The following is a 27,976-nucleotide window of genomic DNA, read 5'->3' as shown; positions in this document are numbered from 1 at the left end:
GAGGAAGATGGAGGCCTCAGGCCGCCTTTGAGAAGTCCTGTCCACAATGTTGTTGTCCTGGACATGGGCTGGGTGCTTGGTGCACAGCACCAGCTGACACACTGAGAGGTATTTCTGTTTTTATTCTGATTTGCACAAAGTAGGGAGCTAGGTGGTAACCCACAAAAGGCTGGTTCTCTGATTACTAAAACTTCACCCTGGTTATAAGTTTTAACAAAGGTATCAGCCTTCATTGGTTACAGATTATATAACTTTTTTTCTTCAATTAATACTCTAACCCCTATTGCTAGTGGTCTCATAAACTGCACCAGGGGAGGTTTAGGTCGGACATTAGGAAGAATGAGGGCAAGCAGGTATTGGAATGGGCTGCCCAGGGAGGTGGTGGAGTCACCGTCCCTGGAGGTGTTTAAGGAAATACTGGACTTGGCCTGGTTACGGTGGTGCTGTTCAGCCAGGGGCTGGACTCGATGATCTGAGGTCATTTCCAACGGAACTGATTCTGCCATCTCTGGCTTCTCAGGCCTGCGAGCGCAGTTCTTCCCTCCCTGTGAGCCCGGGCTCCGCTCCAGGCGGTGCTCGGGGGGTCAGCGGTCCCGATGTCCCAGTGCTGCCATGACCTTCCCCAGTTACTGCCCAGCCCTGCTGACTGCACTCCCGGCGGCTCCCGCCCAGCCTGCCAATTCCTCTGGTGACTGCCTTGCCTTCTCCTTTAAAGCGAAAGGTCAGGCAGGCGTACGATGCTCACAACGCAACTGCGCAACTACTGCACTGCTCCAGCTCCAGCTACCGGTTAACGACTGAAAAAAAAAAAATTAAATTGCCGACTTTGACACAAATCTCTCCAAGGCCGAGGGGCCGAGGTTCCCCGCGGCGGGCAGGAGGGGGCGGGCGCTGCGGGCAGGAAGAGGCGGCGGGAAGGGCGGGCAGGGCCGTTCGCTCCGCTCCGCTCGGCTCCGCTCGGCCGGGGCCTCCGCTGGGGCGGGGCGGGGCCTGCGCGGCCGCTCCCGCGCCTCCCGGCAGCCCCCGCGCGGCGCGGCCTTGCGCGGTGCGTGCGGCGCGGGCGCCTCGGCGGCTCCAGAAGTTTCCTGGGGGCCACGGGCGGCATGGAGGAGGCGGCGGGAGCGGCAGCGGCCCCGCCGCGGTGAGCGCCCTCCCCCGCCCTGCCTCCCCCGCGGCCCCGCCGCCCGCCCTCCCGGCCGCTCGCTGACGGCGTTGTGTTTCCTTGGCAGGTTCTCGGACGCGGACGTCGACCGGGACCCGGGGGCGGCGGCGCAGGTGAGGGCCGGGCCGGGCCGGGCCGGGGTTGGGCCGGGTCCCCGGGAGCCGGGCTCAGGTGAGGTCGGGCTGCAGGGGAGCCCGGCGCGGACCTGGCACAGCACTTGTGCCGCCTGTGTGGCAAAGAACGGGTGGGGGGGAAAGCAAAACAAACTTTGTCTTCCTTGAAGGTAGTTGGTAGTTCTCACAGCTAAATCAGTTAACATTTGTGGAAATAGAACCCCCAAGCTTATTGAAGAGAGGTATTGCATCTTAGTTTTTATTCTGCCGTGGTCTATTTTTTTTTGCTCTCCCTATATTTTGTGGGCACCACGACTGATCTTCCTTTCATCTGGACAGAGAATAATTTTTATGTAGTGAGAATGGTCACTCACTGAAACACTCCCCACGGACACGGTAGAGTTCCCCATCACTGGAGGTTTTCAGGACACGAAGGGGCAGGTTGCTGGATACTCTCATCTAGGCGGGCTTTCCCATGGAAGGTTAGACAAGATGATCCTTTGAGGTCCCTTCCAATCTGGCCTGTTCTATGACTTCGTCAGTTAATATGTTTTAATCTATTTTCTAAAGGCAATTTTTACTTAAAACAGATGGTTAATGAGAAGACAACTGGAGGGTGGATAAGTGTTTCTGTTTAACTACTTGGGAGGGGAGAAGATGTAAAAGGTTAGCACTGCTTGAAGAGAGTGGGTGGTAGAACCATTAAGTGACACTAAATTATCTTTCTGCAAAGAAAATGGTGAAGCTGAATTTTTCAGTTCTTTGGGGTTTAGGCTGTAACTTGTAGAAGTTTTTCAAAAGATAAATGACATTTAAAAACCAGTTTGGAATAGCCAAATCTGTATGGCAGAATAAAACTAATTCAAGATATAAAAAAAAGAGTAAGTTTCACATTTTATAGTTAAAAATAGCCACCAGCAAACAAACCAAAAATCCCTGACACTAAAAGGTCTTCAGAAGTATTAGGGAATGCTGCCAGAATGTGTTTTTGCATTTTTTTCCTGGATTAACATAGTTGTTTTGCTTTTCTAGCTTATATTTCAGTTTTTTGTGCATTCAGTGCTTCAGGACGTTACGTAACACATTCTATAGGCATTATTTAATACCTGACACAGTAATGCTGGTGCCAGTTTAGGCCTTGTTTCCAAATCCCTGCACTGAGTAGGCAGATTTGCTTGGTGCTCTCTGAACTGGGAAGTGCCACAGCTCAGGGCAGCATTTTGCTGACTTGGGGGCTCAGGTCTCCAGGTGCTGCACTGTGCTTGCATGAGCTTATGGTGGTCTTTATGTTCATGTGTTTGGTGTTTCTCACGTGGGAGACAGTTCTGCAGAAATGGTGCTGTGTAATGCTTTCACACCTGGCTGGGCTTCTGTCCAGTTGGCCTGGCATTTCTGCACTGTGTCCTTGGGATTTTTGATTGCTTTAATTCCTGGAGATTGTGCTTTGGCTTTCTGCACCTGGCTCTGATGCAATTGCAAGATCATCATCCACCTTCTAATACTGTCTGAATGACAAAACTCATGAATGACTTCTCATTTTAAGTTGAAAATGTGAGCTGCTATGTGGAGACAGAAGCACCTTTAATTCATGCAAACTCTTTACTGAATTTTACAGTGTATTTAGAAACAGATCTGCAATTTGGTCACATGGTAAGGGCCTTTGGAGTAAAAATATGCAGATATCACTTAAGTGTGAGGGCAAAGTCTGAGCTTGTTCTAAGTGACTGTTGCTGATGTCTGGAGTTCCCAGTGCCAGTCCAGCATTCCTTGGCTTCTCAAATAGCTTACAGGAGTTACTTGCTCCATGTCTGTGCCTGGATGAGACGTGGTAACTTACTGATAAAAAGCACATAAAGAGAGAAGTTTTACACTGTTGAAAATGCTTGGCTTTGCTTTCCTTTCCTGGGATGAGGGTTAGTTTTGTAGGAGGATCCATTCATATGTTGCTGGCTCCAATGGGTGCATCTGTCATCAGCATAAATCACAGGAAATGGTGTTTGGGGGAGAGGTGATCTGTCAGAGCAGTGCCTCTGCCCCTGGATGTGCCTGTGATGTTCAGTGTCAGAGTCAGACCCTGCTGGCTTTCACATGTCAGAAGTACTTCCCCTCTCAGCATAATATGAACCAATTTGAATATGTGCAGGGCCTCACATCCCTGCCATGTGGAATACCTGCAGCCGTGAGTATTTCCATATTGACAGCTGCTTTTGAATAACTTCATCTCATGAAGTACAAGTAGATCAAGTTACTGCTGCCTGCCCCTTTCTTCAGAGACCCCCAAGGATTTAAATTCATGTGCTGTGTCTCTCTAGAGGTGTGTGTATGTTACATAGTAAGAATTTGTGCCACTGCTAGAAGAAGCTGTTCTGGCCCCTTAAGTCCTAGGTGGCATAAACACTTTATGTGACATCTGTTAGAAAAAGACACTGGCCTGAATTAGAGCTAAGGCAAGTCCTCCTTCCCTTCTTTTTTCTGTCTTGGTGGAGCAGAGTTTCGGCAGCTGTGCTGTAAAAATGTTTCTGCAGGTTTAAAGCTTGTATCTTAGCTACCTTCATACTTGCTAGGTTCCAGGTGGAAGTCTGAGTAGAAGTCAACTTAGCAAACAGTTGTAGCAATGTACTGTAGTCCCTTTTGGAAGACTGGCTTCTAGCAACAGGAAGAAATTCTCTCACCAGTAAGGAGAGAATTGGAGATGCTCTTTGCAGGTGTGTGCTTCAAGTTGCTGTGATTTTATTCTGTGTGCACAGTCGTGAACTTTTCTCAGAGAGAGCAATGTGTTATTATTTCAATCCGTATATCCTGTGATTCCCTTAACAAAGGACTACTTTATGCTTATTTCGATTGTTCAATAATACCTCCTCTGAACCCTCTGCTCCATAAATCTTTCCTTCATCTGCTTTTGTGCTCAGCATAAATTGAAACAATCTCTTAGCACTATAATTTGTGTTACATGGTATTTCATAGCATCTTATCTCCACACAACTGTTCTGACATACTGTGCATTGACTTCCAAACTCCTAATACTGCTCTGCTCTCTCAAATCCAGCAGACCTATGTACAAGCATACTTAGAATTGTAGGAAGGTTTTTGGAATAGAGAGGATCATCTGTGTTAGACTTCATGTTTAGAGCATTTGAAATCCCCCTTCCTTCACAGTAAGAAACAGTCTGCTTGAATTTGGTATAATTGGCAGGTTCCTTGTACTTCAGGCTCTGATGTTTAGCTTTGTGCATGAGAGCTAAGCAACAGGTAAACAGAAATGCCAGTTAGGATTTTATCTTCTGAAATGTCTCTTACTTGACAGAGTTTGATACTGTGTTTTTATGAGGATTTCTGAAGTACTGTTTCATTTTTTTAATGTGTGTTTACAGGAGCTGACAACAGCTTTGGAAAAGAATCCAGATGATGCAGAATGTTATTGTCAACGAGCTTATGCTCATATTCTTCTACAGAAATATGCTGGTAACATCTTCAGTCTAAGAATCCTTTTACAAGTGTATCATAACACATGTTTTACAGGAGATGTCTTCAATCACAGTAACGAGAGAGTGTGTTATCTGTAACTTAATATGCTGGTTTTAGTGTTGGTACATAATCTTGTCGTTTTCTTAGATTGTTTTGTTACTGCAAAACTTTCAGTGAAATGGGTTTGCTAGAGTCCCAGCTTTCTGTTTGATTCCAGTCTAGTATTATCTTGGCAGCTTTTTATAAGCAGACTTCTTAGGCAGATCTTGAGGTTTTTGCATTGTGTCTTCCATCATTGTGTTCTTGGTAGAGACTGAATCCTGTCATGGTAGGAATGTGATAAGTGAATAATGCCTGGGAAAAGATTGACTGAATAAGATCTGGTTTATTTTTTCTTTCCAGTAAAAACCAAACAAACAGAATCACGCCTCACATCTAAGCAGAGCATTTAGCTAAATGAAAGTCTTGCTGCATTTTACATAAGAGCTCTGCGAGGGATTCATGTGTGGCAGTTGTGGCTAGACTTGATTCAGACAGTGTGATTTGTGTGCAAGCTAAGAAAGATAACATAGTTCATCCTAGAAAAATTTCACTACTGAAACACTTGACACTTCACTGCTTTTTATAACATTATGTTTCTCAACTTTAAACTGACTTTCAACAGATGCAGTTGCAGATGCAAAAAAGTCTCTAGAACTCAACCCAAATAATGCTGTAGCGCTCCTTAGAAAAGGGTATGTATCATTTATGGTACTTGGGGAATATTGTGCTAGTCCCTAGGTCAATACTAGAGTTTGGATTGCGGTTCTGTGCAAAAACTTTTTACAATACTAAGAATTAATAAATTCAAAGCCATGCTGCTTGCAAGGCATTTGTAATAAATCCATGTAGTTTGGGGTGATTATTGTAATACCTTTGCCTTTTCAAAACCATACCTTTTAGGTAATTTAAATTCTTACACGTCATTTTAACCAATACAGCATGTTATCTATAGAATGTGGACTCCACTGAAAAGTAATCACTGTTTTCTTGTATTTTTCTTTATTTGTGTCAGGTTAGGTGAATATCATATCAAAAACTATGCATCTGCTTTAGAGTCTTTCAGAGAGGGACAGAGGCTGGACAGTAAGTATTAAAGTTTCTTGTGTGTATTCCTTATGTTAAAATAATGGGTAATGTGTTAGATTAAAATGTAGACCAAAGATTTTTTTTTTTAAGGCTAATGTATTGGGTCCCTAACACCATCTGTCTGACTTTTGAGAGCCTTTATGCAATCACTGCATGAAAGTGTTAAACTGTTTAAAAATGTGTATCAAAGTTCTGAGCAATTGGTAGCAGATTTATTTTTTGCTTTATAAGTGTTTTTCTGCTTCCTGGCGGTCTTGAAGATAAATAGTAGCAATATTATAGTGTTAAGTGTCATAGAAAGCATTTTAAATAGAGCAGGCTCTTTAGATGTAGCTGGAATTTCTTCTTAAACAGTTTTATAGATCAGTCTTTAGAAAAAATGTGCAACTTGGTGGGTATTCAAACTGACAAAGTGGATTTTTACCTTACATTACATACCACTTAATTACAGAAGCCATTTTTTATATCTCTCTTTTCATCTTACAGTGTTGGCTTTCTGGCTTTCTTGGTACTTTTTAGTTTGGGAACACTTACAGCTTTTCTAAAACCTGACTCTATTCAATAAGCAGGAAAGGAGTTGTTAAAAAACAGAAGGCTTTGGTAGGACTTACGGGGAAGCACAGAACAAACCAATTGCAAGATGGTTGTGACCCCTTTATCTTCTCTCCTATCCCCCATTATAAATACAACTTCATCCTCTCTTCCAAACAGCAAGAAAAGGTGGTAAAAAAATAAAAAAGCACCTTGAAAGGTTATGCAGAGCAAAATGTCCTAATCTGATAAGAATTGTTGTCTTGTGGTCTCAGATCTGTTCATCTTGTTGTCTTATCTATAATAGTAGTGGCTGGGACATGTAGGCTTAGCAAAAATATAATTACTTTGCATCTTTCAAATAAGTGATCTAATCCTCTGATTAAAAAGTGGAGTTCCATGGAAGTGTAAGCTTATACTTGATGCCAAGTGATCATGCTCCTTTTTACTCTTGTGCTTGTTTAGCCTCTTGTTTCAGTGCATTAAGTCTGCAGAAAGCTACTATTTTTGAAGTCTTTCCTCCTGGATGAATGTGTTGAAATGGCCCAACCAAGGGTCTGAGTGCTGAAGCCATCAAAAGTGAAGTGGCAGTGTTGGGCCAGTGGTAGGAGGGAGATGTGGTGAAATTGCAGCAACTCACAGCTGTCAGTTTAGGCTGCCCTGGAACAAGAGTTGAAAATAAGAAGTTTCCTGAAACTCTTTCTGTATTGGTAGTTTGGATAACTAGATGGTCTATATTAATTTCACAGTAGAGAGAGGTTTGTCTTTGCAGTGTAGTCCAGTTCTCTATTTTGTAACTTTCTGTGAAAGGAAGAGATTCCTTCCTCTAAACTATGTTGCTTTCCTTACTTGGTAGGTTACTTTTTGTGCATCTCCAGGCTCATCACTGCTGAATTTGAGTGTCTATTCTTTGCTTTTCATGCTCTTGCCCCACCCCAGGCAACCACTATCAATTTGAGGTTTTTCACGTGCATGGGTAACCTCACATTCTATTGTTTTTGTAGAGTATAACACAGAACTGCAGATATCTTTTAGATAAGTCAGTGAATACCAGGGTCCTCTGCTAATTCAGAATCCCCAAAATACAGCACATTGTCTTGTGTTGAGTTGCTTCATTTCTACCTGTTTGAATTTAATTTGCTGTTGTTTTGCTGCTTACTCAGTTGAAGAGTTTCTGAAGCTTCCTAGCACTTCCTGATTACTCTCTTATCTGGAGATACTTTCTGCTGTGCTTCCTCCATCTCATCACAAAGTTCTGTAGCCTGCTGTGAGATGAGGAGTCTCCTGAAGGCCTTTTAAAAATTACAGACTTAGTTGATTTTCTTTCATATATTACCTAATTTGCTGGCAAGTTTGTGTCAGTAACAGAGTTTACCTTTGTGGAATGTTTCATGGATCCGAGAGGAAAACATTGTGAGCACAGGCATTTTGGCAACACAATTAACTTGCAGTTAAATGCAGCTAATGTAAAATGAACAAAGCACAGAGGGAAAATTTGCAGCATTCACTAGGCAGGTGATGAAGAGTGGCTTCAGCTGTTGCTGCCTTGGGAGGAATTGCTGTGGTGGGGAATTCTTTGCTGGCAAAGCTGGTTTCTTTGCCACACAAGTGGGCAGAAGTACATGGATCCAGGTTTCTGTTCTTTGCTAATATAAGGGCTGTTTTAAATCTCAATCTGGAATGCTGACAAGGATGAGCTTCCTACTTGTGCTCATCACTGGCAGGCCCAGGGTACCACAGCAACCTTCCCATTACCCACCTACAAGGATATCAAAGTAGGACTTAATGTGATGAGCTGTGCAATGTGCAGTGTTTCTTTATTTTATGAAATAACATTAGAAAGCAGTACTCCTTTTGTTCAGCCGTGTGATGCATGCAGATTTTTGCAGTTCCTGTTCCCTTAGTTAAAGAACGAGTGTAACCTGGTACTCTTCAGTGTGCTATGTAGATTAGGACAATTACTCTCAAATTTTCTTGGGGTTTTTTGCTGTGACCAATGAATGAATTTAGTAAAGCTGGAACATGGCAACTTTTAAAAGAATTTTCTTACTTTTCTTGTATTTTAGGAGTTAGTAGATTTTCATCAGTGAAGACCCAGGAAGTTTTTAGTAGAAATAAGTTATTTGGGAGGATAATACCATTTTAGAGATCAAAATTCATTTGCCTGAAATTATAAAATGTGCCAGGATGCTGGGAAAGAGTGTGCTCTTCTGTAAAAATAGGGAAGTTAACTCTGCACTTTTTAGGTTTGTATTGCCTAGCAATCTAGTCATAGGCCGTGGTTAAAAAGAGAATTCCTCACCTGCTTGTGAGGGAGGTTGGATCAGTGGAGACTTTGCTTAGACTGCAAAGTTTGGAAGTCTTTTTAGGTTGTGGTGCTAAGTTTTGAAAATATTGATTAATTTAGGTTTCATGGGAGCTCTGGAATTCCTGTAATTCTGTGCTCTGACCAAAAGTAATATTAATTTTGAACTTGCTTGTGTTTGCTTGGGGCTTTTTACTATTGTTTTCCAAGTATCTCCAAGACTCTTTGGACAGCCTGCTTGAGGGTTTGCCCATTCTTTTGGTAAAAAATTTAGATAACTCTTAAGATATCTGGTCAGATGGCAGAAGAAAAGTGGAGGTGAAATGGCTTGAGGAGTGGGGTGGCAATTTTATGACCAAAGGTGCACCTCAAAGTGGATGTACATTTTATATTTAGAGGGTTGGGGTACATTGTGTAGCTTCAGTGGAGTCAGACTTGGTGTTACGTGCATGTCTGCTGGGAATTTTGTCAATCTTCTCCGTGTCCTTTGCCTCATAGTTAACAGTGTGAATTTACTTGTAAAACTAGAAAAAGTTCAGCTATTCTTAGTAGTTGGTGAGCATTGTTGCTACTGTTTTACTTTCTTCACAGTGGAAGAGTTTTTGGGAATATTGTTGAAATAAGGTGATTGCTCTGTTGTTACACTATCATCTTTTTAGCTATTTTCCAGTGAATTAATTTCTGTCTGGGAGGCTTGCTTCTAGGAGAGAATACTTGATGTTTGTCAAAAGTTGTACAACTTTGGGTTGTCTACACAACAGACCATCTCTCTTGACATTTCTCTGGAGAGGAAGCATGTGACTATTTGAAAAAGTACTTGAGAGAAAAATGTGTAAAACTGCATGTCTTGCTTTCTAAGCAGTTACATAGGAGTTGAACAGACTGGAAAGCAATGGCATATTCCTGTCAGTTGGACAAAATCTAGTCTCTTACAGTATAATTAGAATTTAATGAAATATAACACACAGTGTAGTTGTACAAAAAGACTTAAAGCCTAAGTGAAATGACAGAGCTTACAAGGAGGTTGTAGGATATAACACCTTTTTTAGTAACTTGCTACAAGTTTGGGATGGATTTGTTCCACTTGGCAACTGAGAGGACTTTTTCTTCATGCAATACATGTAATGCTTGAAGGAGGTTTAATATTACTGTGTTTTGATCTCTTCTAGATGTAGATGATACCTTTACTATTTGGATTAAAAGATGTGAAGAAATACTGAATGGTAAGAAAAACCACATTTATTTAGTGAGGGATTTGATATGCCCTGTGCTTGGAAGCGGTGTTATGTTTTTCAAAGAATCACTACTTTCCTCTTGTTTAGAACAAAATAATTTATTCTAAAAGAAAAATCTTTTTTAGAAGTCATGTTTTTCTATCTCTTGTTTCTGTTGGAGTAGACACCCTTAGCACTTGTATGCTTCATTCAGATTTGTAGGAAGATTTATATTGGGTTTTTAGAGTAATAATTCGCTGTACCAGGAGAGTACTTATTTAAAGATCAGACAATCATAATTAATTTTAACTTATTTTCATACACAACTGTGAACTAATTTCAACTGTAGAAGTGTCAGCTTGCTATCTAAAGCTTACATCAAAATAAATTTTCAAGTCTTACAGAAGATAAAGTTGGAAAGAGGTAGAAATTTGGAGATTTTGCTCCTTGATTCCATGTGGAAAGTTCCATAGACGCTAATGGCTGTTCTGGTGACTTACCCATGGTAGTCACTGAGTGTAAGCATAATTTCCTTTCATACCTTCCTACAGACAGCCAGCCCTGACAATTAACTCATCCACAAAGCTTAGGCTGCCTGGGGATTCTGATGAAAGAGAGCAGAGCAGAAGAATTTTGTGTCATTTTTTCCTCTGCCTGTTGTGACTTTCTCTCCTCTCTGTGCTGCACACTGGAGAATGGGGCAGTAGAACAAGTTTGTGTCAATGTGTTGACTAAAAACCATATAGAGGAGAATCCTTTTGTGTTGTAGAGTTATGAGCAGATTTCTGCTTTGTGAGACACTTTTTGCAAGGTTTATTTTTATTTGGAGGAACTAGGTAAGTGATTGGCCTGCATGGTCTTTTTTGCAAAGACTTACTTTGGGCAACAATTTTTTCTGAACGAGGTTGCAATACACTTTTATCTTTAACATTGTATTTATATTATGCAGTGTATTGCAGTAACGTTGTATTTATATTTTGCAGTAGCATTTTATATTTTGCTGTATGTTATTCAGTTTTATCCTGAATATTCACTGTCTTGTCGTTCTGAACCATTTTCTTAATTCTCTGATACACCAGCAAAACAAAGCAAACAAACCAATAAAGGCAGTAACAGCAATAGCTGATTTCTTCATTGCAGCTTCATATTTTTTTCTCTTTTTGTCAGTGTTCATTATAAAGAAGCAAAGGGAAAGTTTGTTTCTTTTCAAACATATTTAATCTGAAATATTTTAAAAAAATAGTTATAAGATGGGAGGATACTAAGCTATAGTTCAGATACAAGTGCTACAGTACATTTAGGGTCATGTAAGTGAATTTCCATCTCATTCCCCAGTGGGAAATTTCCATCTAATTCCCCAGTGAGGTTTCCCTAGCATGAGATAAAACTGTGATGAGAGCTTTGTGCTGTTCCTGGGGATGGATGGATGATAAACCTAGTGCAGACTCTCAGACAGTGATTTTTTTTTTTAACCTCTTGTTTCCTGTGATGTTGTTTTAGTTAAAAAAATGCCTGTATCCATTTCAGGTAGGCAAGGGAATGTAATGAAAAATTTCTTGATTCAGTTAATCAGAACATGGTTTATATTAGGGTTGTTGGTTTGCACAAATTGCTGGTTGAAGTCTGATTAGAAAGTAGAGTGTCATAGAAGCAAAATACTATAGGTAGAACTGATGTGTTCCTACGTGCTCTGCTGTTGAGACTGGAGTGAATGCAGGATGTCTGGAGTAACTGAAGCAGCTAGGGTAAGATTGTGCCTTGTAAGTTCAATATGTCTTTTTCTGAAAATGCAATTTCTTTTTTTTCCAGCCTCACAGACTGATTTGGTAAGATATTTTCCTTAGTATGTTTACTATTTTCACTTTTCTGTTATGCTAGAGTATATTTTCTGCTTCAGTGGCTTCACTTCCAAGCTTTATAAAGAATCTTTCATATTGTGTGCAATTCTGAAGTATTTAACTTTTCTTCTGAACATGAGTGCTTTTGAGACTGAGGCTGCAGACTTGAGCCCTGGAAACTCTTAGGAATGCTTAACAAATCTGGCAATTACTGTGCATCCGTTGAGGTAAAATTTAACTTTCTGGCTCGCAGTCTGCAGCCTAATTTACAAATTAACCAGTTGTGGTTAATTGTGTTGTTGCTACTAACTTGATTGAAACTGTTAGGAAGTAACTTCTTTTTTTTTCCAGAAGCTTGCAAGTGGTTTGTGTAGACTTTTTTTCTGTTACAACCTGCTCAACTTTCAGTTGTCTTTTTTTTTATTGAAAGTCTTCATAAGAGATGTTGAAATCGACCTCTCCTTTGTTTTTTTAAGTGTTGGGACAAAAAAAAAAGGGGGGGCGCTTTGCATTGGATATTCTGCTACCTCTTTAATAGTTAACCTAAATTTTTTACATTTTGAGAACAGGGTAGAGGAGAAAAATGTACAGGAAGCATGGTGGCAGTATGTAGAGACAAATCTTAGATTTAGAAGGATTTTATGTTTAAAAGTTGAACCTTGAGTTCTCAGACCTATTTTAGGTTTCCTTCATGATTTATAGATTAGCAGTATAGTCACTGGATGTTTTCTAGGTATGCATCTTATCCAGGAGGAAATGAGTTTGAATTGAACTTAATTGCTATTTATAAAATATATTCAGGTTACAGACTAACACCTTTGATGTAAATTGAAACTTTTTAATTTGTAATCTGCCATAAATGATTAAACAGTGGAGAACTTCAACCTGTAAGTTAATGTTCACACGTAAATCAGGGAAGGGGAGCAGCTGGAATCAAGAAAAGGGGAGCAATCAGTGAAAGTTATTTGTACCTTAAAAAGTACTTCATTGTGTAATTTCACTTACATTGATGTAACTTTCTTTCCAATTGAATGTGCTTCAACTAGAATATGCAGCAGCAGCCTCTGCCACCAAAGATCAAGTAAGTTGACTTCAGCATTACTGTGAAATTTAAAGTAATTGACATATTTGCACTTTGGCTTGGGGATTGGAGAAGCAGGATAATGACTGTAGAAGGTTTTTTTGGGGTAACTTCAGAAATGTGGCAGTCCAAGTGAAGTGTTACTCAGTGCCATCACTTTTGTTCAGACTAAATGGTACTTTCAGGAGGTTAAACCTAACCAGGAGAGAGGGGAATAGCATCAGCATTCTGACTTCTGTTTTCTTATTCTCGTGCTGAGCTTAATTCAAAGCCTGTTCCATTGTGCCTGGTATAGTTAATGTTTTTGAGCTATATTAAAGATTCTGAACTAAGAAGTGAATGATTTAGGAAAGTGATCTAATTTTATATGCTGTGTGTGCTTTAAAAAAAAAAATGTTCCTTCTTTTTTCTTTTTTCAAGATACGACTGGTACCAAACAGAATCTCAAGTAATTGTGACCATAATGATCAAGAATGCACAGAAGGATGATGTCAGTGTGCAGTTTTTGGAGAGAAAGGTGATTTGTATTGGTTATTGCTACTCATCCCTAAATTCCCTGAGATGCAGTGCTCAAGCCAGTGAGCATTACATGCTGCAGTAGCACAAAAAGAATGGGGAGGGAGCCATGGGAAGGGAGCTCTGTCCTGCCTGAGCTTCTCTTCTGTACAGTTGTGCTGCACATGAGTGTGCCCAGTCAGGTGATTTGGGATGGGTTGCCACAGCAGTGTCCATAGCACTTAAACACAAGCAGTATGAGGTGTGCGTGCTGCAAGGGAACGTCTGGGTTTCAGCTGCCTGTGTGGAGGGGTGGGGGAGGAACTCATCTGGGTTTAAACTATACATGCATCTGGAGCAGGACTGGGCAGAAACAAGGTATTCTTAAAATAGGTAGGAATTAGTAATTAGTAAGTAGTTTTGCTCTAGGACAGTTAGAGAAATAAACCCACCCACCAATATCCAGTCTTTTTTCCATTTGGCACCACTAAAATTGTGGCAGCAAAATATATTTTTTAAGGAAGTACAGTAATCCCTTTAATGAAGTACCATATGTTGTATCAATGGATTTCATGTTTAAATTAACTGTCAATATCAAAGAGTTGGGTTCTTATTCTCAACTAACTTGATACTTCATTAAATACCAGAAGTACTTGGTTATTATTATCTAGTTTAGGTTGTTAAAATAGTCTGAGCACTTGTTCTGTAGTTTTCTTGTATTGGAAGAGAAGCTGCAGATTGTTTTCATGTTCCATTATTAATATGTTGATACTCCATTTGTTGTATAATTCCTTCCCTAAAGACTTAAGATCCAGCTGACATGATAGTAGGGTTTTTGAGTACATGTAGCAAGGGCTGAAATCTTCTGTTCATTTTCTAATGTATCTTAGAAACATCTCATCCAGTAATGCAGTAGTGTAATGGCATGGTCTGAAATTATAGTAATTTAATCACTTCATCTCTGTGTGAAATGACTGTCCTTTACTTGAAAATGGAGCTGCTGTCAAAGATGACCAGAGACGTGTTTTCAACTTTTAATAGATGAATGCATCAGTGAGACTTCCATCAGGCGAAGACTTCAACTTGAAGCTTGATCTTCTTCATTCTATAGTGCCAGAGCAAAGTACGTTTAAAGTGCTTTCAACAAAGGTGAGCTTCTTAAAGTGTAAATCATTTCTTTGACTGCTGCAATCCTGAAAATGTTTCTGTTCTATTGTCTTGTCTCTCTGCAACAGTCATAGTATCTTGCTTTTCATATAGAAATGCTCTTTTTTTCTTCAAGGTATCTTTCAGCTGGTGGGAGACTTTCTAAACTTGTGCAAATATCAGAAATAGTAATATGATGGCACTTATTGAAGTGCAAATGAAAGAGTTATGTTGACAATTTTTTCACTTCTTGCTAGAGAAAGGAGACTATAATCTTCACTATTAAAATTCAGGTAATAGGAAAGCATGAACACCCTTTTACAAAACTTTCAGTAGCCAGTCTTGCTTGGTGAAGCCTTGTTATCTTTGTGTGCCCAAGAAATACAAGTCAGACTTGGAAGATTTCACTGAAATTGTTCTCTACCCTTTCATAGCTTCTTGCTGGTGAAGGTTAACCATGTGGTTAACTGTCCATGGCTTTTCAAGAGAGTGTATTCCATGCTGTTCCTGGAAAAAGTACATGCCTGGGGACACTTGAAAATGGCATGGTGTGAGAGAATGCTGCTGTTTCAGTGTTTTGCTTCTTTTATAGTACAAGTATAGAAAAGTAAGGAACAATGGTCTGGCATAGCACTTGTTGTTGGCATAGTGGATAGACAGACATATGCTTTGTCCACAGAACAAAGCCTGAATCCCCAGTGCTGGAATATGATGTTCTTTCTTCTCTTGTATTTCAGCAGTGGTTCTGCAGAGCTTATGGGAATTCTTTTGTATACTCATGTTCCATTTTACCTGTTCTATTCTCAAAAAGGTACCTATAATAATTCTTGCATAATTTCATGGAAGAGAGATTTCAGGACGGCATGAGAGGATTGCCACAGAAAGTTGGTTTTGTTTTTCCACTCCTTGTACAAAGAAATCTGGGCAGGTTGTGTGATTGAGGACTTTACTTATTCCCCCACAGTGTAGTAGCTTACATGGCTCAAAGTATGTAGAAATTCTGGTAGAAATTCATTAGTATTTGTATAAATTTGAGTGGAATGAGGACAGACCTTGTCAGGAACAGTAGCTGTGGTGTCCTGTTTTCTTTATGTTCTTAACCTAGCTTGTGTTACACTTTTCATTTTCTTTTGAAGTTTACCATTACTTCCTTTGGAAGTGTCTACATTAACTGAGTACTGTGAAATTCACTTTACTTTGTCTTTTCCACACTGCCATCTCTACCCTGGGTTTATCTCTGAAATAATCTCTAGTAGTCTGCCGCTTAGTTTACTTTGAGGTTCCAAAACTGGAGTGGAAGGCTGAGTTACGTTCAGGCAGTGTTTGAACTGTAAATATTTTGCATTTATTTTCAAATGTTATTATTCCTAAATACTTGTGAGAGACTATTTTTGAGATAAAATGGGTAAGAGGTTACACAGAAGGTGTTCTAACTGCAGAAGTAAGGGCTTCAGCGTGTCCTTACTTTTGTAGAAAGGAGTAGTATTAAGCTGCCTGTGAGGGCATACTGAAGGAATACAGTTTAAACTGCCCCAGCTGGTTCTTATTTTGACCACCAGATGGAGTCTGGAAGGAAAAAAAAATTAAAAGCATCTTGATGTTAAGTATGCAAAGACTTCTTTACAGGTTTAGAATATTTTTCTTAGAAAAATATTAAGTACTTTAAGGGAATGATGCAACCTTAGTGTTTGATTACCAGAAGTTCAGCTTTCTTTTCTTAGCTTTGTGTATATACTTGGCTTCTATGAGCAGCATGGCAAATAGTCAGGTAGTACTTTGAGTAAATTAATCTTACTGATTAAAACTTTTCAAACCATTCATATATTATTTTGTACTATTTACATGAATTCCTTTTGTAAGTACTTGGAAAGAAAGACATAATCTCATTATCTTCCCAATTACATGAGCTTGTTACTATGCAATCCTAAAGAAGATGAGTTTTCTTGGGATAGACAGGGATCTATTCCTGTGGATTATTAATTTCAGGTGAGAATAACTTGATTTTTTCATACTGCTTTATTTTGTACTGCTGCTTTGAATGTGTGAGCCATGTTGCCACTAGTATCATATAGTCATCCCTGGGCAACAAAGATCTGGCCTTTCTTTTTCACTTACGTGAGCAAATATATGAGGAAATGGTGGGACATATGAGCAGGCTGTGTAGTGAATAGTTTGGGTCCATGAACTTTGTACAACTAAAAAAATTAAGAGATAGAGAATGAAACAGCAGAACTGGCAGAGAGTAGAACAATCCTGTGTATTTTGGAGATAAGAGGAGCTGTGGAGGGTTTTCTCAATACTGCTTGAGATTCAGCATCACTTGACAAATGCGAAGGCATGACTGTAAGGATGCAAATCCAGGAGGAGAAAACAGCCTTAAGTGTATTTGCAGAACTACAAATTCTAAAGTCTGCAAGGAGCAGACAGAACTCATAGACTCCTGAACTGGTTCTTTCAGCGAGTGTTGACAGTAGTGAAAAATACAATTACCAACATAAGGATTGTTTCTTTCCCAGCGAGGAAATGAAAAAGTATACCTTTGTATCCATGCTGTGTCAAGCTCTGAGATACAAAGTCTGTTCGGAAAATAAACAGGACTAGCAAGTGTTACAGGGGTGGCATAGATAGATGTTTTGAGCTGTTTCAGTAGTTTATGTGTGAGCAAAAATAAGTTAGTGTTTGTCATCTGCAGACTTTGACTTCAAGCTGTGCACTAGAAGATGTAAAATATTTGATGCCAACTGAAGAGCAGCATAATGTGTGGATGATGTCCAGTTCTGAGATAAAAATTGTAAATTGGTCTTCACGCATCCTCTAATATTTTATATTCTCTAATTGTCAGCAGTTTTGCAGATGATATAGGCTGCCTTTAATAGTGACTATATCTATTATTACCGTACTTGTAGGCTTTTTATTTTTTTACCCAATTAGAAAATTTACTTGCTGTTCAATAGGTAACAGTGCTGGGAAATTGAACTTTGAGTTGCTTATGGTTCCTGCTCACATTTAGTGGCAAGTTACTCAGAGTTGCCTCTTGTTGTTCAGCATTTATTTCTATGGCCTATGGCCTCAGGTTACGTTAGTGTTAGAAAATGCTGAATACCACTGAACTGAACCCTTCTCTTGCAGGTAATGCTCTATCTACATAGCATTTTGTACATTAGCAGCACAATTGATACATCATAACTAAATCAATTGATGTTATTGATTGTACTCCTCATCTGTCAGAAGTGTCTGACTCTAGCAATCTGATCAAGCAAAAAGTAACAGCTGCTCCTAAAAGCAGTGTAGAAATTTGAGATTTGTGTCTTACAAATGGAAGCTGAAAACTGTGTTGCACTTAAGGTTTCACAGGAGGAAGGCATCTTTAGTAGTGCTGTTTGGCTTTTTACTTCTTTCCAGAAGAGGGAGCCAAAATGTAAAGGCTGGACCAGGTTTGCTCTTTGCAAGCTACCTGGGTGCAGTTATTCTGTGGCTCAGTGTGCATACTGTCATCATGCTCCCTTCACAGAATGAAGAAGGCATGAAATTTTAAATTTTTATGGGACTAAATATGTTTAAGAAAAACTAGTAAATATGTATCTGTCCAGAAAATATGTCAGGAGAGTAGAAGTGTACAAATAGTGTAAGGATTTCTACTGTTATTAAATACGCACAATCAACCTCACTTTCTTTTCCTTCTTCTGCTCAGTCTATGTAGTCAGTGTATTTTGGATTCCAGGGGAATATTTTGCAATGTTCCCCTGGGAACTTAGGTGACATGAGCAGTTTCTGTAGGTCTTCTGATGAGTTCTAGGTGGTGCTTGGGATTTTCTTTTCCTCAGACTTAGAAGAGGAGAGTGAAGATGACTATGTGCTTTTAGTGCTGGTGCTTATGACCTTGAAGGAAACTTGAGGTGGTGCTTTCTGGTTTTCCTCCTATCTACAGATAGACTGAGGACAATTGCTGTGAGTTTTCAGTTTGTAGTGCTTTGGGCTTTTTGCAAGCAGTGACTTGCAGCAGTGTAGAGCCATTTGAAAAAGTGGTAAAATATGGTTTCTTTACCCCAGAACTGTCCTTTAATTAGAGATCAAAGTTGTGCTGCAGACTGAGGAGATGTTAGAAGCCTTCAGCCTCTTTTACAGTTGACATTTGTTGCTTAACGGAGATGTCTGGGGGAGAAGCACACACTCAGCAGCTTCATGCCAAGAATATGGTTGTGTGCATCAGTGGAATGTTGTTTTTTTCCTTGAACCAATATTTTGATTTGCAAACACTGGAATACCCTGTGAAGCTAACTGGAACTGATGCCTGTTGCTGAATGTGAGGGAAAAGGCAAAGAGTGGAACTGTTTCACACGCTCTTGGACTGTCATCAGAGTCTCTATTCAGAGGCAAATGTACACAAAGAGATAAACAGAGGAACATATCTATTTTAACTGAAGCTGGATCTTACCACTGCAGTCCAGTGCTTAAAAGATACTTTCCTGTTTAGGGTGCTTGCATTAAATTGCTTGTAGGGACTTGAATGCAGACTTGGCTGCTCTTGAGTGCTTGTTTTCACTGTAAGAGTTTAATGCAGATTGATATCTCCCATGTATATTCTTGAGCATTTTCTATAAATTATAAACTAATATTTAAGGTGAATGGATAATTTTCTGAAATTTCTTGCATCTTTTAGGCAGGGCAGGTCGAAGCAGTTTTTTCTTCTATGATAGGCGTGATGTTTACATACTGAACAATAAGTTTGATTTTATTCATTTCCTTCTGTATGAACGAAGATGGATTTGAGACAGATTTAAACTTGGTAATACTCTGAGAACTATTATTTTATACATGCATATAAGTCAGTGCCCATGCTTTATATAAATGCATAAAAGAAAACGATGCATAAGGGGGTTTATGTCTTGAGAACTATTGGAATAATGATGGTTTACATGGAGAATAAAGTGACAAATAGCTTTAGAATACCAAAAGGATCTCTGTTGCTAGCTTCTCTTCTAAAACTTAAAAACTTTGTGTTGGCTATGTAATATCAGTCAGAGGAAACTTGAACCTTTTTCCCTCCAGTTCCCCATAGTACATAGCTGGCAAAGAAATAAATAAATCCCTTCTGTTGCAGTATACTCCATATAGAATAAATGTCTTAATTATCATTGTGTGTGATAACACTGTAGAATTATTTTCATCGTAACATATTTGGTTTAAAGCTATGGACCAAAAATCTTGGAATTTAGAGTACAAGCAATATATAAAAGGTCTTTGAATAATTAGGACACCAAACTGTAGGCATATGTGCTCTTAGAGGCACATTTGAATAGTTCTTATATTTTTAGAAGACTGTTCTATTTTATCCTATGAAATTCATGAGATGATCACAGAAGGACAGCTCTAAACACTTAAAATTTATGACTCAGAGGAGGCAGTCAGTAGTTCAGTAAATAACAAAGTAGCTGATCAGAAACACTGAATTCCTGTTTTCAGGTGTTTGATACCGCAGAACACCAGAATTGAAAAGGGTACTTTTGGTATGTCTTAAATTAATGGCTGGACTGTTGTTTAAGCTTTGCCAGTTTTGACCAGAGCTTGACAGAAATTTGCCAGTGGTAAATGAACTTGCTCTTACCATGGACTGTAAAATATAAAGCACAGTAAAAATAGGAAAAAACCAAAAACCCTTGTAGTTTGTCAGTGTACACCAGAATCTCCTTTTAGGGTGGAAGATAAAAATTCTTCCCCTTTTCATGTGTCCCAGTTAGACTGCCACTGCCTGTCCCAGAAGGAAAGTTCAAGTGAAATCAAGCATCGGAGGTTTCAGCTTTTTAACAATAAATATCTGCCTAGAAAACAAGTGTTGCCTAACTAGTGTTGGTCTTTTCCAAAGAGGAGAAATTATTTCTTAAAACTGGATTAAACACTCTTTTATGCCAGTCATCCTAAAATAAGATGTTGTTGTTTTATTTTTATGCCATCAATGAAATTGATTAGGATACATTTTGAGAGGAACTGTGGTGCCTTTTCTGATAGCTGTCACTTGGATTAAGCCCCAAATGAACATGTCCAAATCTCTGGTAGGCTTTAAAAATGGATTACTTTTATGACCAGGAAACTCTGGGTAGAAATTTACCTGTGTCCTTTCACTGTGGGTGGTGTTTCTTCTAGACAATAAATCCCTGATTTGACTCTGTTCTCAGAGGGGTAGGTTTCTCTCAAGACGGTATTTCAAACAAGTAGTGCATGAATTCCATGTGTCTTTTCCTTTTTGCTTTGCTGTCTTTGAACCCAAAACACAAGGGGCTTTAAAGAGAAAGTGTATTATATTTGCATTGGGATTTTTTCTAGATCTGGAGTACCATGTTCCATTGTAGGCTTACCAGTGCAAGAAAGGCACTGATGTAGTGAAGCAAGTCCTAGCAGAGGGCTGCCAAGATGGTCAGGTGGCTGCACAGCTTGAGCTACAAGGAGAAGCTGAGGAATTAGGCTTGTCCTTAGGTGGCATGCAGAGCATTTAATTTGCAGTTAAATTTTCCTGTCTTATATACTAAAGTTGGCACGAGGCACACAGGCATACGTTTTATGAAATATAAATGTTGAATCAAAGTAGTTGGCAAAGCGTTGATTTATTTCTCTTGCCCAAGTGAATTTTTTTCAAAGGAGAGGAAAAAGCTAACAGTACTTTTTTGCTAGATATGACATAAATGTCTGTGCTGATGTGTTTCTTTTCTGTGTGATAGCTATCAGTATCTGTATTAAAATCTTCATTAAAATGCATTCATTGCCATTTGTGCACGTAATTGGGACTCACTGAGTTGTTCCTTCTTAGATCAAATAGAGCTCTCAAGTTGAAGAAACACGCTCCTTCACAAGCAGAACTTTATAGCTTTATATTTTTGGAAAATGTGGTTGTATAATGGTATGAAGTTAATGATTTCCCCAGCTTTGCTCCTGCCTGCCACTTCGCCTAATGAGTAACTTCAATTGAAGTGGATGTAGTAGACAGAGTAGAAGTTTAATAATGTCAGAAATACATTCTGTCTCAGTTCTTCAGCTGTGTGCACTTCCAGCTTGGCAGGGTTGAAATGGTTTAGAGTTAAGAAATCTGCATCTTACACTGGGAATTAGTTTGTGTCATTGGCTTCTCCTTAGGGCTGTTTGTTGTGCAGTACTGTTTTAGGGACAGTTTTAGAGAGGAAAATGTAAGGGCTAGCAGATTAGAAAAGAAGGGGGATTACTGGAGCAGCAAAACTAAAGTTGTTCCTTATTTTCTTCTTATTATGCATGGGCAGAGTACCGTGGTGAATAGCCAATGGTCTTTATAAGGACTCATTGAGGAGGATTGTATTCTGAGAAGAAAACAGTCCATGTTTAGTAGCTCACATCGAGCATTATATTGCATTAGAGGTCATTTTTGGTGTGGATGAAATAAGCTGTATTTGAGATACTGGAAGGTATTGGTGGAAAGCCTGAAGTGTAAGGGCAAGAAGAATTAGTAAAAGAAAAAATAAACAGAAATTAAGGAGATATAGGGGAGAGCAGTTTCAAGCATCTGCTTTCCTTCCCCCCCCCCCCCCCCCCAACATGTTGGTAGATGCACTAATAAGTAGAGTATAAAATCTGAACTTTAGAGCCTCAACTGAAATGCACAACTCAATCGAATATAGTCTCCTCAGCTGAGAAGAGTTTATATAAGAAACAGAGGAGAATGGTTTTAAATTAATACTCGTGTTCACTTGTAACTAATTAGTTCCTTTGTAAGTAGCTAATTAGCTTAAATGTTTGGCTCAGGAGATCCAAATCCACTGGGGAAAGAAAACCTGCTAGTTCTGCCACTTGTGGAACTACTTGATTCTCTTAAATGCAGATATTCAAATGTTTTGCTTCCTTAAGCTAATAACAGAGCATTAGATCTATGAGTGTAGGTGCTAAGAATGAACTTCAAGGTTGCAATTTTCAAAATGTTTTTAAAAGAGTCCAGTGGAGGTAGCTTTACTGACTTCTTTTGGTTTACTGAAGAGTAATTCTTCTGCATAGTTTAACAGAAATCGCTGCATCCGTACAGATTGCGGTAATAAACTCTGAAATACAGGCCTTTTTTAGGAAGGGTAGGTTGGTCATCCAGACTAACAGCATTTTGATTTTATTTGGTTATTTTTGGTTCTGTGATGTTACTTTCAAAATGGATACTCTGATGCCTAATTTGTGACTTGTCAAGTGGCTGAAAGTATTAAAAAATCCAACAGATGCAGGGAGTGGGAAATCAAATACATGTCGATGTTGGACTTAGAAGTTTACTGAAGCTTTTGCCTACCTTTCATGCCTTTACCTTAAACTTTTTGTTGTTCGCAGTACATGTTAATGGTGGAAAATAAATATCAAAACTTATCTTGGGAATTTTTAGCTTCCTGAGGGGAAAAAAAACCAGAAAACATTCATAACTGAATATTCTGTTTCTTAAAATTCATTGTGATTGCAAACATGGAAGCATTAAAACTTCAGTGAGTTAATTTTTTATATTTTGGTAGTATAATTGAATCTGTTGCTTACCAGTGATTGATTTAACAATGGATTAAATAAAGTTCAAATTTCAGATCAACATAATGCTGTGCAATGAGCTTGGTGTTTGAATCGAAGGTTAGCTTTTACAGTGGTGCCTTTGTTCTTGGGTCTGCAGGGATCCCCAGGTTGTAGTGGCTTTAGGTAGAGCTAAGAACTTGCTTCTGCTGAGCTGTTTGCAAATAAGGAAGCACTGAAGTTTAGCAAGCACTGATTTCAGTTAATTAATACCATCATATGAGCTTTGTGACATCTCCTTAAGTGAATAGGAGTGACGTTAGACAGTCCTTGTTTTGAAACTTTGTAACCCTATAACCAAAGGAGAAGGTTAATTATGAAAAAAAAAACATTTCCGTGTGATTGTCTAAAGGGATTATGTGAAGTCATGAATAGGCCATGACATACTTCACTTAATTTTGTTTCTCCTATGGTAATTGCAACCACATCCATTTTTAATTGCCAGTTTTGTCAATGAATACTTGACAATTTTCTCCATAGCAGTGTTTGTTCACTGAACCAAATGAATACAGCTTCTGAATTTCTCCAGTGGGAAGATCTGCATAGTCCCAGGGTGTTTCTCTGGTTTGTGTAGTACACATCAAACATGGAATTTTTTGGTAAATGAAATGTAAACTTAGATAAAGTTGGATTTTGTAGTCTTTCAAAACTGCTGCTTATTAGAGCTGACTGCCAAGAAAGGGATGCTTGAAAGGCAATACCTTGGAGCCTGGCAGTGTAGAGACTTTGGGACTGATTGTTACCTTTGGGATGCCATAATTTGCAAAAAGAATCAAGTGAATAGTAAGTAAAAGAAAGTTAAGTGCTCCTGAACAGAAAGGTAGAAGTCTGATACAAAAGCTGCACAGGCACATGGGAGCTTGTTTGATGTGTGACTTGAGCTCAAGTAACTTTGTCTTGTAAGGTAGGTAAATTTGGCTGTGATACAGGTTTCATATTAGAGGCTGTGTTTCTAAACCCAAATGTTTGTATTTTCTTACAGCTACAGGATCCAGCTACTTTGGAGCAGCATGGCAGAATTGTTTGCATATGGATTAATTTGTTCTTTGTCTTATGTTTTGTAGGTTGAGATAAAAATGAAGAAGCCAGAGGCTGTAAGATGGGAGAAGCTGGAGGGCCAGGGAGATTCTCCTAAGTTAAAACAATTTACACCAGGTTTGTTCTCTGAACTATTTAGTCTTAAATGTTTTATTTGTAATGAATGAGTTACAGTTATTAATAATAGTTCTGTGTTAAATATTGTTTATAAAACCACAGCTTCGTATTTGCAATGAAAAGCCTAATCATCTTGGTTTCACTCTGTCAAGAATTGACAGAAAGTCTGCAAGCCATTAGTGAAACATAGGTATTAAATTTAGTCATAGCCTCTGTTAATCTGATGAATTGTTAAGGGTATACATGTGCTTGTCAGTAAGTCTGCCTATCTGCTTGGGTCCCTGTTCTGCAGTTCTGTACGTTGTTAAGTGTGTGCGTTGTGGTTTAGCAATGGTACCTCCCAGTTCAGTGCCCCATTGGGCCCCTCCCAAAGGACACCATCGAGGTCTCACTCTCCCCTCCCCTTTCTCACTGCAGTGGGATGGAGTTGAGAATTGGAGGCACAGTAGGTGAAGGGTTGAGATAAAAACAGTTTACTTGGAACAGCAATTAAATTAGAAAGCAAACAGTAACAGCAACAACATTAATAACAAAAGGCTACAAAAGAGAGAGTGATTTACATGCAAAATGGTTTCCCCCTCCCCACACCTTTTTCTTGACTGGAAGCCCTACCCTTCTTCTGGGATGCCCAGATCATCCCACCCCAGCACTGATCTGCCCTGTTGTAGAGTATCATCCTGGCATGTCCATTGAGCTTCAGGCCCCACCCCTCACCACTACTGCAAAATATTAACTCTGTCCTGGCCAGACCCAGACAGCAGTTATGTTATGTGACCTGTTGCTTAAATAATTATTGTTTCCCTAAGTATTGGATTTTGCTTGAAGACTAATAGATTGGAGTTTTTCAGTACAGATAAACATTCTGTCTTTGACAGAATTTGAATTTCCTGATGTATTGATTTCAGATTTTTTTTAAATTTAGCTCAACTTATTCTATGGCTCTAGGCTGCTGTTTTGGGTTTTTTTCTGTCAGCCAATATGTCTTTTTGATATCAATTATCTGTATTGCTGCTGGCCAGCTTTTTGTGTGTATTGGATAACAAAATTACATAACTCTGTTTACCTAAAAATAAACTTCTGCATTTCTTAGTTTCCTTTATTTTTGTTTCTGCAATGCTTATATCAGTTCAGAGGAGTCCATTTTGCATTTTCATGACCCATTATCATCGCTGATTCATCAGGTACCTGTGTCTGTGTTCTCTGATGCTCTCAAAGTAGTGAGAAAATGCTTAGTTAACTAACACTTCTGTTTTCAGATACCCAGCACTTATACCCATCATCGTCTCACTATACAAGGAACTGGGACAAACTGGTAGTTGAAATCAAAGAAGAGGAGAAAAATGAGAAATTAGAAGGAGATGCTGCTTTAAATAAACTCTTCCAGCAAATCTATTCAGATGGTACAGATGAAGTAAAACGTGCCATGAACAAATCATTCGTAAGTCTTCATTCTTTTCTCTGAAAAAGAAACCTGTGACTTTTGCACACTGATATGATTTACTAGATTTCACATATGTGGGAAAAGCCTGTTACCAAAATTTTATGTCTGTAAATGAATAAATTTTGGCCATGGGTCTGTTGGAGATACTGGTACAAGTACACTGACTAAAAGCTACAGGGCTGTACTCTGGTGAATGTGACTCTTTATGAATCCAAGGTTGTGCTTTGTCACTGGTCTCTTCATTTCAGTCTGTATTACCAAAAGAAGTAGAGGCTTAGCTCATGTAGAGTTTGAAGACTTGCCAGGGGGATAAAGGATCAAATTCCTCTTGATTACTTGACTCTAGTTTAATTTGTAGCCATCACAGGCAAGAACTTGACTGACCCTTTAAAAGCTTCTTGTTAATGAAGCAACATCTCCCTGTGTCCAGTAGTGATAAAAGTGCTGCTGGGCTGGAGATTATGGAATGATGGCTCTGTCAAATTTTATTTCATAGGTACACAATTTCTGTGTAATCACTACTCTTTGAAGTTTGCTGTAGGAACTGTGGCTTTTATATTGCTAGAATGCTCAGCAAACTAAACAAGCTCTTTCTCATATTGCAGATGGAGTCTGGTGGCACAGTTCTGAGCACCAACTGGTCTGATGTTGGTAAAAGGAAGGTAGAAGTAAATCCTCCTGATGACGTGGAATGGAAAAAATTCTAATCCTATTTCTGATCTTTACCATCTATGTGTTGCCATAGTCATGTACTGACCACTATGTATGGACATAGCATTCTTGGATTCAAAGCACTGAATGTTCCCTTGAAAACAGGAATTGTCTGTACATTTTGCGTGCTTTAGAAATTCCTTCATCTGAAAATCTTAAAGATATACTCAAGAGTGGAACCCTATTTTTATCATCTGTCTTAATTTCTGGGAATTGAGTCCATCAGTCCAAATTTTTTACCACCTTTATCAGCTCTCCTCTTTGGGATAGGGTGATCTCTAATGGCTGGTCAGGATTATTGCCTTACACCTGGTATTTCTGTTCAATAACTTATTAGATCTTGGCAATTTTGGGTAAAAACACTTTTCACAACAGTGTTAAAATTGTTTGCTCCTTAACTCTGCTAAATAAAACTGTAAATACAACTTTTTCTATAAGGAAGCTGCTTTATTTCATTTTTAGTATTGTTTTTTGATAGGGGAATCACTTTAAGCATATAGGTAAGGATAAGGTAAGCATGTGAATGTACTGCTTCAAAAGAAAAGCTGGCATGTATAGGAGCTAAATGTGCATTCAGTGAAGAGGATGAGATTACCATTCTTGATGTGGACACAAACCACCCACTTTGGAGTCCTTCCACCTCTGTGATAAGTTGAATTGTAGTCACAGTCATGGAAGATAACAAATTTGTTGTGACTGGAAATTTTTACAGAAAAGTAGGTCCTCTGTCTACCTTCTAAATTCAAAATAAATTTACCTGGAATCAAAGCCAGCAAGCAGTTGCTTTAATTTACACAATTTCTGAATAATAGAAACTGTTTAAAGAACAACTTGTATGTCCTTAATTGCTTCCATTAGTGCAGCTTTATTGTCATGATCAAATTGTAAATAACAATAGAGAAAAGGAATTGAGAATCTATGTACTGTCTGTGCTTGTACTTTCTGAATACAAGTTTGCAGGGACCTAGAGATGCTCAAAAGCCATGTGGATAGGCTCCTGGGCACCTGGCTCGAGATGTCCCTTCTTGAGCAGGAGGGTTGGACAAGGGCACTTCCAGGGATGCCTTCCAACCTGAGCCTTTCTGTGATTCCATGGCAGATGAACTCAGAAGGTTATGCTAAATGTGCCTTGTCTGTGTGCCACTGTCTCTTGAGAATTCAGAGTATGTTGTAATCATAGAAACACCATGAACTGTGAATATTGACAGCGCCATGAAAGCAACTTCATTCCTTGCTAATAACCATTGGATGCTGTTTTAAGTTTGCTATTTTTTCTTGCTTTCCTAATGATGTGGGGTTTTCCAGACCATTTGTTATTCTGCCTGTTGTTTTTGTATTGGACGTGTTATTTTCCTACAGTGTCAACTGGATGAGCTTGGTAAAATAGAAAGGCTGTTAGAACAGGTGTTTTTAATAGCATGAGTGAAGTCTGCAGCTGTTAGGTATTAAATGATGATTGAAAATTAAAGAGGAGGAAGGAAGGATCTATTCTGTTCCTGCTGAGATTTTGCAGTGATGCTGGGAAGTACAGTGGCTTTTCCCCACTACTGTTACTGTGCTTGTGCAGTAGAGAGATACCGAGGCTTTAAAATCTTACAAATGTTAAAAAGAGAAGGATTTTTTGGATGTAGACTATGACTA

At 39.0% G+C, this 27,976-nt stretch overlaps 1 protein-coding gene across 1 annotated transcript; it reads left to right on the top strand.

The window, feature by feature from the left end:
• Nucleotides 1-1,047: 1,047 nt before the first annotated feature.
• On the top strand, nucleotides 1,048-26,760 carry SUGT1 (SGT1 homolog, MIS12 kinetochore complex assembly cochaperone). The gene is made up of 13 exons (XM_058018862.1): nucleotides 1,048-1,141; nucleotides 1,230-1,275; nucleotides 4,647-4,737; nucleotides 5,405-5,474; nucleotides 5,795-5,865; nucleotides 9,874-9,927; nucleotides 11,728-11,744; nucleotides 12,803-12,837; nucleotides 13,258-13,354; nucleotides 14,374-14,481; nucleotides 24,093-24,183; nucleotides 25,440-25,621; nucleotides 26,230-26,760. The coding sequence occupies exons 1-13, from the start codon at nucleotides 1,104-1,106 to the stop codon at nucleotides 26,329-26,331; spliced, it is 1,002 nt and encodes a 333-aa protein (XP_057874845.1). The 5' UTR covers nucleotides 1,048-1,103; the 3' UTR covers nucleotides 26,332-26,760.
• Nucleotides 26,761-27,976: the final 1,216 nt, after the last annotated feature.

This window comes from Melospiza georgiana, chromosome 2, assembly GCF_028018845.1.
Source record: "Melospiza georgiana isolate bMelGeo1 chromosome 2, bMelGeo1.pri, whole genome shotgun sequence".
Classification (NCBI taxonomy): Eukaryota; Metazoa; Chordata; class Aves; order Passeriformes; family Passerellidae; genus Melospiza; species Melospiza georgiana.
The sequence above is the reverse complement of the archived record's forward strand: the minus strand, read 5'-3'. Positions and strand labels throughout refer to the sequence as shown.